Consider the following 18788-nt stretch of genomic DNA (forward strand, 5'->3'; position numbering starts at 1 on the left):
CTAGCACAATGGAAATTTCTCCCCTCTTACTCCCAAGGGTTGTTTTATTTGTCAATCAAAAATGCTTGTGCTGACAGAAAAATCATAATTGAATGACACTTAATTCCTCCTAAAGTATAGAATTATGAGCCTGTTGAAGTTGTGCATATCAGTGAACTGCTAAAACAATGTCACAAACTTGAAACACTAGTATTTAATTAACACTAAACCTGAATTTTCAAATCCAAAATTACATACCGTAGCTCATGTGAAAACAGTTCTTTGAAAGATTTTGCTTCATCTGCTGGTGGTTTCTCCAAACAAAGAAGGCTACATAACTGCACCAGATCTTCTTTTGATGTTGGAAGTCTATAATATTCTCCTAGTAAAAGAATGATCACTGCCAGGCCCAGCTTATTTTTCTTTGTCTTGTTCCAAGATGGACAGCTTCCATTGTTCTGATTAAGGAGGGGATGGGCTGTTTCTCTTAAATAATTGAGAATTAACTGCTTGATCTAGAGAAAAGGATGAAAGTAATAAAAACCAACTCCACCTATTTTCTTTAGAAGACAATTACTTAATCTGAAATGCTTACTCAGATTATCATTAAATGGTTAGATTGACACAGAATTCTGGCCACAAATCAGGGCTAATGCCATACATAAAACAGAAACCATTAGTTGCTTCCAGTGTCTTTAAAGGACATATCTGCCCAGGCTTTCCATGACCCATAAGTCTGGAACCAGTTTTATGCACCTGAACTAGATGAATTCCAGTTGTTTTTTTTATATGTATTTTGGAAGTTTTTACACTACTGTTTCATTGTTGTACAATATTAAAGATCATTAAAACATACACCACCTAAGAGACGTTTTAAAATATTACGCAGTTTATAAAAGGCTAGCAAATAAATAAATAAATAAGCAAGCAAGCCTGTGCACAAGTGCATGCAGCTCAAGATGTTCCCACTTTGTCCCTCTCTAGAGTTGGGTAAACAAACCATGGAGTAGCTACCTTGGCATTACATGTGAACCAGCACTCATGATTTGCTTCACACAACTGAACCATAACTGCCGATTTGCCACAAAGCTAAACAATGGAGTGGCTGACTTGTTTCCCCACTCTAGAAAAGGAGGAGCAAAGTGAGGAATACTTATACTCCCTACACTACCACACATGATTTGACTAACTATGGCTTATGGCCAGCATCAATGAAAATACTATGTCCAATAGCACATTCCAAAATAATTATTCACCTCTATACAGAAAACAGTGACATTTACAGATGTGATGTGTCCATTCTTTATGCTTAGTACCAAGGAACCTCCTCAGTGGCCAGCATAAATAATATGCCAGCTGAAAAAGAACAGAGCCAGCAGTGTACCTAGACGTGTAGCGTGGGGGTATGTGGAGGGGCCACAGCCCCAGGCCCATGCTTTTTAGGGAGTATGAGCCAGGTGCCCCCATGCAGGGATCCCCGTCCTGCCCTGCCTGCTGGTGGGGGTCTCTGAGCCCTCTCACTCAGCCTGGCCCTGCTGCCGCCTCCCCAGCTCCCTTGCTGAATGGCCCAGCATTGGGGGCGGGGGGTTGCCTACCAAGGGCTGCATCAGGTAGGCAGGCAGGCAGGGGCGCAGCGTGGTCCAGCTTGGCACTAGCTGAGCTGGCGTGCAGGCTTCATGAATCCTCTGCATCCCATGCACCCAGGGGCATTGGCATCATGGGCTGACCTAGTGAGGTGGGTTCTGTTGATGGCACACACATGCGTGCTTGCATGGCCTAGGTGCCACAATGCCACTGAGTACCTTCTCTGCCAGTGCATTCCAAGTGAAGGTAGCAGCAATTAGTCCGGGGATGGGTCAGCAGCTACCTAAGAGTATTGTCCCTCTAGCTCTGCAAAGGCTGCACAAAATGTTATAGATCCATCAGATTTATTACAGGCAACTTTGTATTAATGTGTGTTCAGTGTGTGCAACTGTGTATACACACATTGCTCCGAACACAGAAGTGACCCAAAAAGTCACAAAAAGGGGCAGAACAGGGTGAGGCAGCGGCTGAACAGGGTGCTTGCATATATTTGAAACACTACTGAAAAAGCCTGCAATTTCATTTAAACATGTGGTGCCTCAGAATGTAGAAAATCTTGTTCTAGGTAATTGCAACTTTGATTTACAATACCTCTTTTTCTCCAAACTGTAAATCAGTCCATTCCTTTGGCTTGTCCTCATATATCATTGGTTTCCTATTCACCCAAAAAAACTGATGGAACTGATAGATGAAGCTGCTGACATTGAGCGGAGTCCAAGTGTTCAATATACTGAAGAGACTTTCTAGCATCACCTTTGCTGCTATTTGTTTTCCTTTCACAACCTCTTTCTCTGGATTTTGAAGCCCAGGAATGTTCTTCTTAATAGTATTCCAGAAAGTGTCAGATGGTTTAACACATACTATATCGTCATACTGATGCCAATCTGTTAAAAAAAAAATTAGGTTTCATTAACACAAGATCAGGTTTCAATAAATACAGGCGCCTATAGGCCCATAGCAAAAAAAGGTCATCCCTCTGGCAAATACCCTCTTCCCTCCCCTTGCACATATCGAAATCTCTTTCACTATTTGCTGGTGTCTCCTGCAAAACCCCAACCTGGAAGAGAAAAACCACACAGCTCCTTTCTGCCATGGGCAAACTCTTGAAGAAAAATAGATGTTATTTCCCTTCTGGGAGGGACCTGTGGGCACTGTTATACAGTGGTTCCACTCCTTCCTCCTGGGCCGTGTTCAGAAAGTAGTGTTAAGGGATGAGTGTTCAGACCCCTGGGCTCTCATTTGTGGGGTGCCTCAGGGTTCCGTCCTCTCCCCCATGCTTTTTAACATCTACATGAAGCTGCTGGGAGAGATTATCAGGGGGTTTGGGTTGGGTGTTCATCAGTATGTGGATACCACCCAGCTCTACCTCTCTTTTAAATCAGAACCAGTGAAGGCGATGAATGTCCTGTGTGAGTGTCCGGAGGCGGTTGGAGGATGGATGGCAGCTAACAAACTGAGGTTGAATCCTGACACGACAGAAGTACTGTTTTTGGGGGACAGCAGCAGGCAGGTGTGGGGGACTCCCTGGTCCTGAATGGGGCAACTGCTCCCTGAAGGAGCAGGTGCACAGCCTGGGAGTCATTTTGGACTCACAGCTGCTCATGGAAGTGCAGGTCAATTCTGTGTCCAGGACAGCTATCTACCAGCTCCATCTGGTACGCAGGTTGAGACCCTACCTGCCCACAGACTGTTTCACTAGAGTGGTGCATGCTCTAGTTATCTCCCGCTTGGACTACTGCAATGTGTTCTACATGAGGCTACCTTTGGAGGAGACCCGGAAACTACAATAAATCCAGAATGCGGCAGCTAGACTGGTGACTGGGAGTGGCCACCGAGACAATATAAAACCGGTCCTGAAAGACCTACATTGGCTCTCAGTACGTTTCTGAGCACAATCCAAAGTGTTGGTTCTGACCTTTAAAGCCCTAAACAGTATACCTGAAGAACTGTCTCCAGCCCCATTGTTCAGCCCACACACTGAGGTCCAGCTCCGAGGTTACAGGGAACCAGGCAGAGAGCCTTCTTGTTAGTGGCACCTGCCCTGTGGAACGCCCTCCCAGCAGATGTCAAGGAAATAAACAACTATCTTACTTTTAGAAGACATCTGAAGGCAGTCCTGTTTAGGGAAGTTTTTAATGTTTGATGTTTTATCGTGTTTTTAATATTCTGTTAGAAGCTACCCAGAGTGGCTGGGTAAACCCAGCCAGATGGGCGAGGTATGAATAAATAATACTAATAATAATTACTCCTGTGTGTTAGGGCAAAGGAAGGAGCAGCAGGAGGACTGGGTACCTTCCTTCCCTTTATGTATCAATGTACATTTGCCATCCTCCATCCTCTCCTGTGATATTTGGACATCAAGACATATCGAGTCCCCATTGTGTGGCTCACTTCCACTCTCCCTCCTGCTGGCACTAGTCTGCTAGCCACAGTTAACATTTTGCAAATTGTTCTGCCTGCAAAGCAGAGCCTTTGGAGGGAAAGCCTCAAGTGTTCCACTTTCAGCTAACTGGCAGATTCACAGAAGGTAAACAAGTGCTGCATGGATTGTTTGCAGAATGGTTAGGCAAGTAGGTTGCATTAATGCCGAGTGTTTCTCTCTTTTCCACCCTGCCATTGCCATCTACATTCATACCACAATGCACACATCAAGAGAAAAAACATGAAGGCAGTGAATAAAGCACCTTCTGGTGGAAGGAATGGATATTAGAATCTTTGTCTACACCTGGTTCACATACCTGCAGTAATGGCTGGGGGGGCTGTATTGTTGACCTGGTACCCCAATGCCACACACCACTACGGATTATCGAGAGGGGAAGGGCAGGGGGGAATCTGCACAGTGGTGGAGTGATGGATTGGCTCTGTATTGTGCCCGCACTGAGCTCCCTTGCCCCCCCCCCCCTTCAATAACCAGCAGCAATGGAGGGAGTTGGGAAGTTACAGGTGAAACTCGAAAAATTAGAATATATGGGGAAAGTTCCTTTATTTCCGTAATTCAACTTGAAAGGTGAAACTAATATATGAGATAGACTCGTGACATGCAAAGCGAGATATGTCAAGCCCTGATTTGTTATCATTGCGATGATCATGGCATACAGCTTATGAAAACCCCAAATTAACAATCTCAGAAAATTAGAATATTCAAGAAAATCAGCAAAACAAGGATTGCAAATCGAGCAAGATTGGACCTCTGAGAAGTAGAAGCATATCTCACTTTGCATGTCATGAGTCGATCTCATATATTACCTTTTAAGTTGAATTACTGAAATAAATGAATTATACCACGATATTCTAATTTTTCGAGTTTCACCTGTAGGTCAGCAATGCAGCCCCACCTCTGGATACTTGCAAATACTGCAGCCCTTTATGATGATGGAAATGTATTTCCACTCAATCCAATCATAATTTGAACATCTATGTGTTTACAGAAGAGAAATTAGACTTTGTGTGACAAAATGTGCATGGTTTTCATTTAGCTAGCTCTTCCAAGTCTCTGTGCAATAGCTATTCCTGGTCTTCCCCCATGTCTCCCACTTAGCATGGAAGAAGACTGCATCTACCGCTACTGGGGGAGTTTAAGAAACATCAGTTTAAGAAAAATTGTGCATCCTATACACAGTTCCTTGGAATTAAACGCAATTAAGCTCTGTATTGCTTACTTCTGAGTAAACATACATAGGATCATGATGTAAAGACACTAAATAAAGTAAAAGGGGTTTCTTGATAACTGAAGTAATGGAGAAACAATTACCCAAATTATGAAGCTGTAGACTTTTGCAATGTATGTACCAAGCATATATAAAGTCCCCTTACATTACTGCGTAATCCTAATAGCTAGCCCAATTATAATTGCTTTCTTCTCCCTAAATATTCTATAAGTAGGAATGTTTGTTTGCTATTTTATAATGGTCTAAAGACCATTTGAAGTTCAATACATGAAATTTGATGTCCAGGACATTGCTCTCAGATGATTCCAGCAACTGCTAAGTAGCATGAACAAATACCGTATTTTTCGCACCATAGGACGCGCTTTTTCCCCTTCAAAAATGAAGGGCAAATGTGTGTGCGTCCTATGGAGAGAAGACAGCATAGCCCCGCGACCCTCTCCTGGCTGGAGAGGTGACACGCAGCTATGGCAGGAGCCTCTTTAGCCGCGCGCCATCTCTCCAGCCGGGAGAGCACGTGCGGAGCTAAAAAAGCCCCCCGCAACTCTCTCCCGGCTGGAGAGGTGACACGCAGCTATTGAAGCAGCCTCTATAGCCGCGCGCCATCTCTCCAACTGGGAGAGCACGTGCGGGGCTAAAGAAGCCCCCCGCGACTCTCTCCCGGCTGGAGAGGTGACACGCAGCTATTGAAGCAGCCTCTATAGTCGTGCGCCATCTCTCCAACCAGGAGAGCACGCGCAGGGCTAAAGAAGCCCCGACCCCTCTCGCTCTCCAGAATTCCAAGGTAGCCGCCTGAAGGCGTCTGAATGCACCTTAAACGGCACCTTGTTTTAGAGGGGGAAAACAAGAGGGGGGAAATTCTCCCCCTCTCTGCGCAGCGCAGCGCCTCCTGCCGCTTCGCTGAAGGGGCGCTGGGCAGAGAGGGGGAGAATTTTTTTCCCTTGTTCTCCCCCCTCTAAAACAAGGTGCGTCCTATTGTCCGATGCGTCCTATGGTGCGAAAAATACGGTACATATTTCCATTAACTTCCTCGGAGGTGCTTTCTGAATTCCACTGCTTCCATGTTCATTTAATTAATAGCCATATTCATTGGAAAGTTCTTCCCCGAGCAAATGGGGAGTTTTATATCTCAGTTTGGCATTACCCCCACAGAGAGAAATAATGTCTACTGCCAAGTCAGGAGGCTAGATCATACTACAGCAGCCCAACTTAGTAGCATCTGAATACTTTGGGTTACAACCGCTATCATCCCTGACCATGCTTGGTGGGACTGATGGGAACTGCAGTCCAATAGCATCTGGGGGACTACAGGCTGGGCAACGCAGTAGTACAGCAGTCAGAGTCACTAGCTCCTATTAGGCTTCTTAATGATGGTCTGCGACCCCAGATGCTGGCCCGAGAAATGAAGCGGTGTTCAAGCAGCCCTCCAATATTGGCCCTTCTCTCATCTATGATACTGTCATCTATGCCTTCCTTCTAGCTACTTGGACTCTGTTCTACGTCTAGCACTTGTTCCAGAACTTGGAAACTTCCATGGAGAAATGTTTTATATACCATTTCTGTTTTCTTGGGAACCACACAAACCCTGTTTATAAAGTATTACCAAAACCACAATCATACACCACAAGCAGAGAGAGTTCCTTACCTGTGCCACATAGTAGTGCTGACTCTATAAACAAAAAACGATTTACAATCATTCCTTTCTGACAAGGTTTGTAAATGAATTCATATTCTCCGTCCTTCCCACGTGCAACATAGTATTTATAGGGAATTGGTTTCTCCATATTATCCTTATGAATAGTGACACAGCCTTCCATTAGGTGACCATGCTCACCAAGATCCCTAGAATTGTAAAAAACAAAACACAAATGTACATCTTAGCAGTAAAGCAAGACAATAGGCAAAACTTTTTCAACTAACTTTTATGGAAGGAGAGGTCTCCAAATATTTATCATTTAATATATAGTTATATGCCTTAAAACATAATGACCTGGAACAAAGTGTTGCTAGATCAGATATGCATACATACTAAATTAAGAAGACACACACACACAACTCAGCACTTTCCCCCCATGTTGAACAATACTATTCTAAACACTGGCCCCTATTTATACATGGTATTCTACTCTCAAGAGGTTAATAGTGGAACAATCTACAAAAGAATAATGTAGCCTAATAGCTATTATTGCAATGTGAGGAACAAGTAAGCAGCCTTAGTAGCCAGAGGGCAAGAATTCAGTAGCCTACATAGCATGTTGATGTGCATACAGTGGTACCCCGCAAGACGAACGCCTCGCGAGACGAAAAACTCGCAAAACGAAAGGTTTTTTCGTTTTCGAGTTGCCTCGCAAGACGAATTTCCCTATGGGCTTGCTTCGCAAAACGGAGCTTGCCCCGGGGACAGCGGGTCTTCTCTTTTGAAGCAAGGGGCGGCGGGGAGATCGCTTCTCCCCACCGCCCCTTGCTTCAAAAGAGGTCTGCCCCCGGACCTCTTTTGAAGCAAGGGGCTGCAGGGAGATCGCTTCTCCCGGTGCTCCGAAGCGGGGGGGGGGGGGCGGGAACACCTGCCCCAGCCGCCGGGCTTCGTAGCGCTGCTGCGAAGCCGGGCGGGGGGCGGGAACACCTGCCCCAGCCACCCCGCTTCGGAACGCTGCTCCGAAGCGGGGGGGGGGGCGGGAACACTTGCCCCAGCCACCGGGCTTCGTAGCGCTGCTGCGAAGCCGGGCGGGGGGCGGGAACACCTGCCCCAGCCACCGGGCTTCGTAGCGCTGCTGCGAAGCCGGGCGGGGGGCGGGAACACCTGCCCCAGCCACCCCGCTTCGGAACGCTGCTCCGAAGTGGGGTGGGCGGGGCGGGAACACTTGCCCCAGCCACCGGGCTTCGTAGCGCTGCTGCGAAGCCGGGCGGGGGGCGGGAACACCTGCCCCAGCCACCCCGCTTCGGAACGCTGCTCCGAAGCGGGGTGGGGGGGCGGGAACACTTGCCCCAGCCACCGGGCTTCGTAGCGCTGCTGCGAAGCCGGGCGGGGGGCGGGAACACCTGCCCCAGCCACCCCGCTTCGGAACGCTGCTCCAAAGCGGGGGGGGGGGGCGGGAACACTTGCCCCAGCCACCGGGCTTCGTAGCGCTGCTGCGAAGCCGGGCGGGGGGCGGGAACACCTGCCCCAGCCACCGGGCTTCGTAGCGCTGCTGCGAAGCCGGGCGGCGGGGGGGGGGGGGGCGGGAACACCTTCTGAAGGCGGGCGGGGGGCGAAAGTCTTTGTCCCCCCTGCCTGCCTTCCCAGGGGCTTTTAAATCGCCCCGGACAGCGGAGAAGTCCTCCGCTGTCCCGGGGCGATTTTAAAATGCCGCCCGCCAGCATTTTAAGATCGCCCGGACAGCGGAGAAGTCCTCCGCTGTCCCAGGGTTTTTTAAAATGCTGGGGGTGGGAAGAAAAGCCCTTGTCCCCCCCCAGCCTTCAGAAGAGGTCCGGGGACAGTCTGTCCCCGGACCTGGTCTGAAGGCGGTTTCCCTAGGAACGCATTAATTGATTTTCAATGCATTCCTATGGGAAACCGTGCATCGCAAGACGAAAAAACCGCAAGACGAAGAGACTTGCGGAACGAATTAATTTCGTCTTGCGAAGGGATTCCTAGAGGAGATGTATGAGAGTTCACACAGAGACACATTATTCTCCCTTACAGTTGGTCCAGTACTGGCCACATCACTCCATATTACAGGGTTTGCCTCCACCCCAGAGATACATCCAGTTACAATACTTCATTATCATCATGCAAACTTTACACACACACACACACACACACACACACAGAAAAATAGTGTTCAAAATGGCTTACAACAAGGAAAACAGCAAAACGTTTTTAAAAATCAAGAGTCACAACTACCACTTCAAAGTAACAAGGATAACAACAACATTTGTATGCTGCTGCATTTATTTAAAAAAACATTTCAATACTGTAAATGTAACATCATACCTCCTGGCAATAATAAAAATAGCAAAGGAGTTTTACAGTTTCACCTTGCTAATGAGAGAATAAAAATGACGTTTGTTCTTTCTGTAATATCTTTCTCCTCTGGTCATCATGTTTAATTGGAGATATGTTTAAAAGTAGACATCTGTTCCCAATCAGCGTGGTTAATGAAAACTGCCTTATCTGAACTAGGGGGGAAATTAGTAACTGCAGAGTTGGAAAAAGATAAAGCAAGAATGCTAGGACAGAGGTACTGAAAAAATCAAAGGGGAGACTAAATACCTTGCCAGATCTTATTATTTGTTACCATCATCTAGCACTTCTACATATAGCAATATTCTTTATGGCCCATGAATCCATTCCAAAGCTTGAATGAATGCACAAAATTGTACTCACTTTGTGAAAGTCATCTCACAGACATTTTCCTTCCAGTTAACATAGCCAGATATGCCTTGTGCCCTGACAAAAACTTTGTGCTTCCCAGGATCCAACTTGAAGTCCTTGGAAAGTATAGCATGAAAATATACTGTAACGCCTTCATCAGAACTCACATGGCTGCAACAGTGAAGACAACAATGGTCAGTACAACATATTTTGATGAATTTATGGAGTAGGGCACCACAATGTATCAGAACAGAAAATGGTTCCATGGCGTTGAAGAGTCTACACCACAACTCTATATGTTAGAGGTGAGGAGAGGGAGAAAGCTACCAAGAGGAGACACAAAGTATCACTGTATGAATAAAATTAGAGAACTCTTTCAGAAGCTTCAAGGAACAAATGATGAGATATCAAAACTCAAGCTCTTTCCTATAAATTTCAGCTAATATTCATAATACCAAACAGTATGATCCAGGTTCACAACTCAGTTCAAACTATGCAGCTTATTCGATACTAACACGTGCCTATGGTCAGAAAATGCAAACAGATGCTCAAAGAATCCAAAATATGCCATTGCTGGGAACGAAAAGCAATAGGCATTACTCAGAGCAGACCCATCTAAATTAAAGGACCTAATTTAGCCACTCTCCTTAAGTTTTACTCTGAGTAGACCCGTTGAAATTAACAGTTGACCACCACCCAATATGTACAAGGTTCACGAATACTGTTCACCCCAATTGCCAGGGTGATGAGGGTGTCGGGGTTTGGCAAATGAAATAAACTACGGTATGTGTTTCCTTCACACCTGTGCCCTCCATGCCCCCCAAGCCAAAAAGTTCAGCTGGAGATTTGTTTTGGCTCTAAGTGCAGAGCCATTAAGAAGCCTCCACCCTCCCAACTTCAGTTCCAAGCTGAACAGATATTGTTACTGCCAAGGGTAGGAACAGTTGCATCATAGTCTCCAAAGTTTTAGCAGTACCTATGCCAATACTATATTACATCAATTATGTGTTGGAAAAGACATAGCAAGTCCATATGTGTAGCAGTACATAAGCAGACAGGCTTCTGCCCAAATAAGATGCAAAGACATTACACCAGCAAGGGTGGAGCTACGCCTGGGCTGGCATGGTACAACCTCAAGAGAAGCTGAGGCTGTCACCAATTTAAGGGAGCAATCCAAACCCAAGATCCACTAGGATGAGTAATGTTTGGAACAGGCAATCTCCTACACCAACTGAAGGCTTTCATGCTGGCTTAGCCAGAGATATTCTAGGCAAGTCCTCCATCCTGGCTCAGCCAGCTGAACTGAGGCTTTTAGTCCTGGGGGGGGGGGGGTTCCAGGGCATGTTGGGGGTGTGGAGAGGCAGCTTTAACCTTATTCCAAATTTTGTTCAGCTCAGTCATATGACCTAGCAACCCAGTGAGAGTTACACTAGCAAAAGGGGTAGGATAAGTCAAACTCAACTTTAAAGACTTCTTTCCCTCCATTAGGCTTCTGAGTAGAGTTTGGAATAGGGTTAAGTCACACTGGCATATTTTATCCCAAGGTAAATTAAACTGGCTTCCTCTAATCTGGATTGCTCTACCCTTAAGTGGCTTATGTCAAAAGGGAAAACAAGCAGGTATGTTAAAAGGTATAATGTTTATTATCTTCCAACTTCTTCCTAAACAATAAAATGAACTGATCAATACAGAAATAATGAGTGGGTAAAAATGATTGCTCCAACAGTTAGCTTATCCATTGCGGTCTTTTAAAAAATGCTTTACAGAAATCATAGTATTTTAGAAGTGGTACTCATGAGATGTTGGTGGCACTGGGAAGATCTATGAACAGGACATAGTGAAGTGCGTTAGGTGAGTATTTGTGGTAATTTCAGATTTAGTAAAGCTTCGTGTTTCTAACCTTTCAGATCAGAACTATGCAACAACTGCTACTGGCCAATTCCAATTTAATACCACTTTTGAAATAAACAGAAATGCGCTATACCTCTGCTTGACTTCCTGGTTTGCCTGCTGCTTCTTAGTCTTTTGATCTTTCTGTTGCTTCTTCTCATTGGTAGCAGCAGAAGTCTTTCCCTTCTCAGACCCTTCTGCTGGACTTGTTGCTTCTCCTGGTTTTTTGCAGACATTTTCCGCTTTAGTCTGTTCTTCCAACTTGGCTTTCTGTAACATAGGCATATGTGATTCAAAATGCTTGAAAAAATGTACTAGTCCCTTGTGGCTTGGAAGGGGGTGGGGTGGAGCTTAATCTTGTGCCCGGCTCCCAATGAGAAAATTATGCTTGAGACAGGTCATCAGAAAGGGTTATTTTAGAAGTTTCCGCAAGATGGCAAGCGGACCGTGAATATGACAGCTGCTGTCAGATTTGACCCTATGGAGCCTAAGGGTAAGAGCACAAGGGTGACGCACCTCCACCAAAAGCCCAAGAGGAGCACTGAGGTGTCTTGAGGTCCTGCGACTCACTAACGGCCGCTTGGTATTGCCGGTCCCTGCCTTTGTGTGAGAGAGTCAAGTGTGCCAGTGAGCTAGGCACCAACACGGCTTTGTAGAGAGCAAAGCCTCCAATCCAGCCACGAGCAGTTACCTTTCCAGAAGACCGAAGCCAATAGCAAAGGTAAGGAGTGCTCAATTTGATTGATTTGGTAAAAAACGGGAGTGTTAAAAGGAAGTCCGCTCCCGTTCCTGGTGATATGAGCACAAAATACATACAAGTGAAGTGTTGATGAAGTTCACTTTGGAAGATATGTTAGCTAATGAATAATAAGGATTAAAAGATTTCACCAAGCTCTTATACCAATCACTCAAGATTTTCTCTTTTAAAAAAATACATTGAACTTGACTTGAATTTGAACTTGAATCCATCCTATGTTGTAATTGAACTTGACTTTAAATGGAGGCTAAACCGGAGAAGGACTGCACTGTTATTGTATGGAAGAATATCACAAATTTCCTCACAGGAAGAAAGATTGGACTGACCCTCTGAATTTATGCTACTTGTAGGAAATAAGTTTTTGAGCTTTCAGAGTGCTGAAGACATCTAACCTAACAGAATTATAATTGTGGACTTATTTTATTAAAAGGTAACAGCTGGTTAAAAATCAAGATTATGAAAAAAGGACTATAATATTCATTGCTAATATTGGCCTAAATCAGATTTTCAAATAATTCAGTTTTATTTATACAGTATTGGCAATTAAAAATTACTCTGATGTTAACGGATGTAAATAAGGGGATATACAATTGTTAAATCTGCTAAAATTTGTTTTTGTGAGCAAAGTAGAAGGGAGGGAGGGAGGAGGCTGGAAGTACGGGGTTTTTTTTATTGAGTCTAGTGAAACGGCCTTGACAAAGTACTGATAAAGCCAAAATAACACTTTCCCTGGTGGGAAAGGACTTTTTGTTTTGAAATTTAATCTTAGAAAGGAAGCTGGGAAACAGCAAGAGAACTGCAGCCCCATCTCAAATTAGAATTGGCAGAAAAAAATCTTAATGCTGAAACAAACCAGCAAAGCCGTAAGACAAGAGAAATATGAATTATTTGACTAACTGTTAGAATTTAAAAGAGAATTGTTTGGTCAGACAAAAGAAATAAAGCAAAATGCTGATAAGGCAGCCTCTCTAGTTCGGAAAAATACTAATTTACTTTCAGAGGCTGTGGGACAATTTAAAGAAGTGGATGCACACACCACTAACATGGGAAAGGCTGAGGTACGAGGTTTGAGGAAAATGAAGGGAAAGTGAGGGTGGTCTATGACAAAAATGACACCTTGTGTGAATTGATTTGGGAAGCTTTGGCGGTGATGGAAATGAAGCAGGAAGGACAGGTAAATGGTATAGAGGCTACCATATGTGGTGGCAATGCAGAATTATTAAGAAGGCTTGGGAAGTGATATATAAAGATTTGAAGAGAATGTTGAAAATGACTTCTGTTTAAAAAAAACCAGAAGCTATGATTCTGAAAGATACAGGACCTAACGGATTTACCATGCAAAAGACTTTGCTCCTGCATCTGAGAATGGACGCCAGGCCAAGACCAGCCCATCCCTATAGAAGGAAGAAGCCACCACCAAAGAAGATGGAGACTGGCAAAGCAAACTAATGAACTATGCAGGACATACTAGACATTTTGAAATGCTAGAAAGAAAAAGGACATTGTTTTCTTTCTTTTTTTAAAAAAGGGGGGGATGTTCAAGGCATATTTAGCAAGCTTTATGTAGAGGCTTTTACATTAGTTGAACTTTTAAAGGTCACTTGTAACAACATGAATAAGGTGTTAAAACTGGATAGTTAAGAATATAAGATTTTGTGGACGTGTATGAAGATGTATAAAATAATGGAACCAGGAGGGGGAGTGGAGGGAAGTCAATTAAGATGTATGATTTTGATTGTGGTGTTTGTTTTTGTTAATATAAAATTCATAAATTGTGTGCATACACACACACACACACACACACACACATACATATATTTGGGGGGGGGGGGAGCTTAATCTTGTGTCCAGCTCCCAATGAGAAAATTATGTTTGAGACAGGTTACCAGAAGGGGTTATTTTAGAAGCCATGGACTAGGTGGGTAGGGGTATCTCCCCCACAATATTTTGTTTTCACGCAAATGAATCTCTTCTTTCAACAGCCTCTGGTGAATCCTGGTGGTAACACCTGGCGCTCCACTGGGTCAGGTTGAATGGGCTCCCTTTAAGTATTTTCCTCCACTGTGGCCCTGTGCGCTATGCAACTAGATCAGACAAGCTAGCAAGTGATCCCTTAAGCCCCTCCCCAATGCACTTATGCAACATAAAATCAGGGGAATTGGGAGGACAGAAAAGGACAGCTTCCTTTTCAATCCCTCAGTGAATCTTACAGCCCTGGGCAACAAAGGAAAGATTCTGAAAGGGAACCATCCAGTCCAGAGCAGGGAGCTTGTCTCCATTAGGATAAATGAACCCCTTTTAAAAACAAAAGCTCAATCCTGGCACCTGAAGAAGCTTTAGCAAACAAGGGACTGACCCATCTTTTAACACCAGGGACACTGGGAAAGGATTACAAGGATGATTTGTTCACTATACTCCTCTCACTGCTGATTCTTGCCCCATGCCTGATAAATTCAACAGGGGCAGGATTATTTTGCCTGGGGCCCCCTGAAACCTGGAGCTGATTCAGTCTGTTAGTACTATTTGAATTTCTCGGCAGCTTTTGATACCAAGCACAGCACCTTTTGAGAGTACCATTCTAGGATGAAATTAACAGATAACAGTTCTGCAGTGGTTCTAGTCCATCCTGGATTGTAGATTCCAGAAGATGGTGCTAGGACTGGCTGTGTTGGTGGATTTGCTCCATGCCAACCTCCATGCTGCCTCACCCTCCCCCCCCCCCCAGTAAGCAGCAGTGGCACAGCTGCCAGGAGAACAGGTAAGTGGTGTCAGCCCACCACAAAGTCCATTACTGCCTGCAGGACTCGATATTGCCTTCTACTCTGTTCAACAAGTGCATGAAACCACTATGGGAGGCCGTCTAGAGATGCAATGTCTACTTTCATTAATAAGCAGATGGATGACATGCAACTTGAACTCTCCTATTCAGGACAACACCCAAGAAGGCAATGGAAGCAGACATATGCCCACACAACAAGACAGCCAATAGGAATCAGGCAACATACCTTTGAAACCGAAGCCCATGTCTGTTGCTTGGTCTCTTCAACTTTTTTCTTACGACCCGGGCTCACTTCCGATTCAGACGAAGCTGTCTTAATTTCCTGATTTTGATCTTCTGTACTTGATTTTGCAACTTTATTTTCGGAAGATTCACCAGTACAGCGAGGGTCCAAAGATACGTTCTCTGCATCTCCATCAGAATTAGGTTGTGTGGCAACCAAAGTCTGAGTATCTGATATATTTCCTTGAGACAGATCAGTTGCAGTAGAACTTGTCTTACTTTCTTTACTAGAACCTGTCTGTTCACCAATTACATCATTCTTTTCAGAGCTTTCCTCCTCCATCTTCTCTTCTGCAACTGCAGCACCAACATGCTGGTCTGCTGCAACATTTTTACTATCCTGACTCTTGGTATCAATATCACCAACATATTTTTCAGCAACAACTGCTAGACTCTGATCTATGTCTAAGGGGCTACTTTTAATCTGACCTCCACTGTCACCAGCTGACTCCTTGTCTGATTTGGTCAATTCATCTTCTGGGCCTTGACTTTCCTTTGGTTGGTTTTTTGCATCTTTCACTTCAGGGCTAAAGGGATCAAGACTTGGTGGTGCTGAACTAAAACAGCTTGTCAAGGATGTCATTGAGGAGTCCTGAACTTCAGCATCTGAGGGACGCCTTTTCTTTTTCTTCTTCTTTTTCTTCTTCTGCATGTTGGAGAACAAAAAACAACAATAACATCCACCTCTTAAAATGGAGAAACCCTGCTTTTAAAGGTTCAGAGGTAAAGCAAGAATAGATCATTCACCCTACATCCTCAATATTAACCTTCCCAGCATATGCTTCCACTCTTAGCTATCAAAATCAGAACTGGAAAAGACCTAGGCACATCCGTTATTATTACAGTGGTACTTTGGAAGTCAAACATAATCCGTTCTGGAAGTCCATTCAACTTCTGAAATGTTCAGAAACCAAGGCGCAGTTTCTGATTGGTTTCCGAATGCAGAGGCACGACAGAAACAATAGCGGAAGCTGTGTCGGACGTTTGGGCTTCCAAAAAAGCGTTCAAAAACCAGAACACTCACTTCTGGTTTTCGATCATTCGGGAGCCGGAACGTTCAACTTCCAAGGCATTCAGGAGCGGAGGTACGACTGTACAGTGGTACCTCAGGTTAAGTACTTAATTCGTTCCAGAGGTCAGTACTTAACCTGAAACTGTTCTTAATCTGAAGCACCACTTTAGCTAATGGGGCCTCCTGCTGCCGCTGTGCCGCTGGAGCACAGTTTCTGGTCTCATCCTGAAGCACTATTTCTGGGTTAGCGGAGTCTGTAACCTGAAGCGTATGTAACCTGAAGCATATGTAACCCAAAGCGTATGTAACCCAAGGTACCACTGTACTACTAATTACTTGTCCTCCAATCCATGGCAAGGAGCACCTCCTATCAACTGGTTGGTATGCAATTATGCACTTTCCTGGACAGGAATAACTTTCTGCTATGACTCATGCATTGGTGAACTCAAGACTGGATTACTGTAATATGCTCTTTGTGGAGCGTCCCTTGAAACTGGACCTGAATCTGAAGATGGAACATAATGCACCCATGGCTGCCATTTTCCATGGGTGAGAAAACCTAGCTTTCATAGGAAGCTGCCTTAAACTGAATCAGGCCATTGGTCCATCCAGCTCAGTGCAGTGGCAGCAGCTCTCCAGGATTTTGGGCAGGGTTTTCTATTTGCAAGAACTAGTCAAGGATTCTGACAAAAATGCATTTTTCCAATCAGCAATTCACAGCAGACACCTGACTGGCAACTGATACTTCAGACCAACTCACTTACTTAATTACTCACTACACATAGGAAAAACTACCTGCTGCAGGCTTGAGCATGGGCTGCTGCCCTCATATAGGTCTGGTTTCTCCTTTTTCCTTTTTCTGGAAGGAGGGTTATCATCCTCATTCAACTCATTCCAGTCAACATCGCTCTCAACTTTTACTGCCTGTTGAAAAATAGCCTTGCTTTCAGAGAGCTTAGCATTTGTAAGCAAAATTTAACTGCTTGCCTATCAATGCAGCAACTTTAAACCAAGTGGCCATTTCAAGAAGCATCAGCAAAGCACACTTAACAGCTCCACCATAGCAGACAGCAGGAAGCGAAAGTTTGTATTTCTGAAATCTCTGCACTATGCCCAACCTGTTCTCAAATGTACTCACTTTTTTCTGTGTGAGAGAGGCTTGACTCCCAGGGCTCTCAGATAAAGATTTTTCTGGCTCCCCTTGTGCTTCCCCAGTTAGTGGCTGCTTATCAACGGAAGATCCCAAGGAAGGGGAGCTTTCCACTCTCAGTTCGCCCCCGGGCTCCATCTCCAGCACTGAAGTCAGTTTTGCATCTCTGTTTTCTGCAACTGAAACAGAAGAATTGCAGAAAGTTATCTATGGAGAAGTCTGACATTAGTTCAGAGGCAGGGCTGGGGGTCTCAGTGGTGAACAGGAACCAACATTTTTAGACACAGAAGTCAGTAAATTTTCTGTCAGGCCCACAAAGAGCATTATTTAATTATTAAATCCCCAGCCGTGAACCCCAGGTTACACCTCTCTTTCAATGAAAAAATTGAAGAGCATATGCTTGCCTTTCTGATGCAACAACACATCTCAGATACTGTCTCTATAATTCACATTTCATTTTATTAGCGCATACCATTCATCATACTGCAGAAAGTAATTCTTTTAATTAATGTACAACAACAAAGTAAGTTACACTTTCTCTGTGGAAAGAGAAAAATTGCACCATTGCCATTTTGGTCTGCAGTGTTTTTTTAAATCTGTTGCTGTATATATCTTAATGTTTCAGTTTCTTTTCACACAGAGTGTTAACAACACATATGCAAGCTGTTTGACTAATGTCCACCAACCCATTTGGCTGTGCCTATTTGATTTTTTTATGTAAGCCGCGTTTGGCATTTTGTCTAAGACAGACAGAATGTTTTAATTAATTAATATAAATAAATAAATAAATAAATAAATGGGTCACATAACAAGCCTTCTAACAGCTCTTTTCCCCCAGTGGTGTTATTCTAGCATGTTTGGGCCATAATCATGCTTGCCAAACTTTCCCCCCCACTGCAGATGGCATGGTGAGAAGGAAGAGCAGCCTCTTATTACCACCATTATATTCTTAAGATAGTATCTCTCAGGTAAGGGACAGAGAGGCGTTTTTGGATCTATGTTTGCATAGATCGCAGAGTGCTGTAGCGTTCCTCACTTTATAGCATAAGGGAAAGTAGATGTGTAATAAAAATCATGAGGTAAGGGAAGTGTTAGGAGTGTGCAGAAAATGGGCAAGTGAAGGACAAAAAGCTGGAGGGGGGAAAGCTGGACATTCATTTATTTTTTCCAAAGTGCAGCTGCAAGGGGCTTGTGGTTTTCTTATCTAGTTGCTGGGTGACTTATCACGTAATGTTGCATATTAAATATTCTCCCACATCCACATTCCTGAGGAAGAGAAGAGGGCAGTTCGGAGAACAGAGAACTGTGGGAAGTTGCAAGAGTCAGGCGTTTGGAC

General features: G+C 44.3%; 1 protein-coding gene across 1 annotated transcript in view; it reads right to left on the reverse strand.

Moving 5' to 3' along the window:
* Nucleotides 1–18788, reverse strand: part of LOC114588958 (E3 ubiquitin-protein ligase RNF213-like) — a 93729-nt gene that overhangs the window by 68546 nt on the left and 6395 nt on the right. The window contains exons 3-10 of the mRNA XM_077924089.1: nucleotides 17441–17631; nucleotides 17098–17226; nucleotides 15235–15936; nucleotides 11567–11742; nucleotides 9595–9753; nucleotides 6874–7070; nucleotides 2155–2447; nucleotides 238–494 (exon numbers count right to left, since the gene is read on the reverse strand). Coding sequence (XP_077780215.1) covers nucleotides 238–494; nucleotides 2155–2447; nucleotides 6874–7070; nucleotides 9595–9753; nucleotides 11567–11742; nucleotides 15235–15936; nucleotides 17098–17226; nucleotides 17441–17590 — 2063 coding nt within the window. The 5' untranslated portion in view covers nucleotides 17591–17631. The remainder of the gene's footprint in view (nucleotides 1–237; nucleotides 495–2154; nucleotides 2448–6873; nucleotides 7071–9594; nucleotides 9754–11566; nucleotides 11743–15234; nucleotides 15937–17097; nucleotides 17227–17440; nucleotides 17632–18788) is intronic.

Source organism: Podarcis muralis, chromosome 2, assembly GCF_964188315.1.
Source record: "Podarcis muralis chromosome 2, rPodMur119.hap1.1, whole genome shotgun sequence".
Lineage (NCBI taxonomy): Eukaryota > Metazoa > Chordata > Lepidosauria > Squamata > Lacertidae > Podarcis > Podarcis muralis.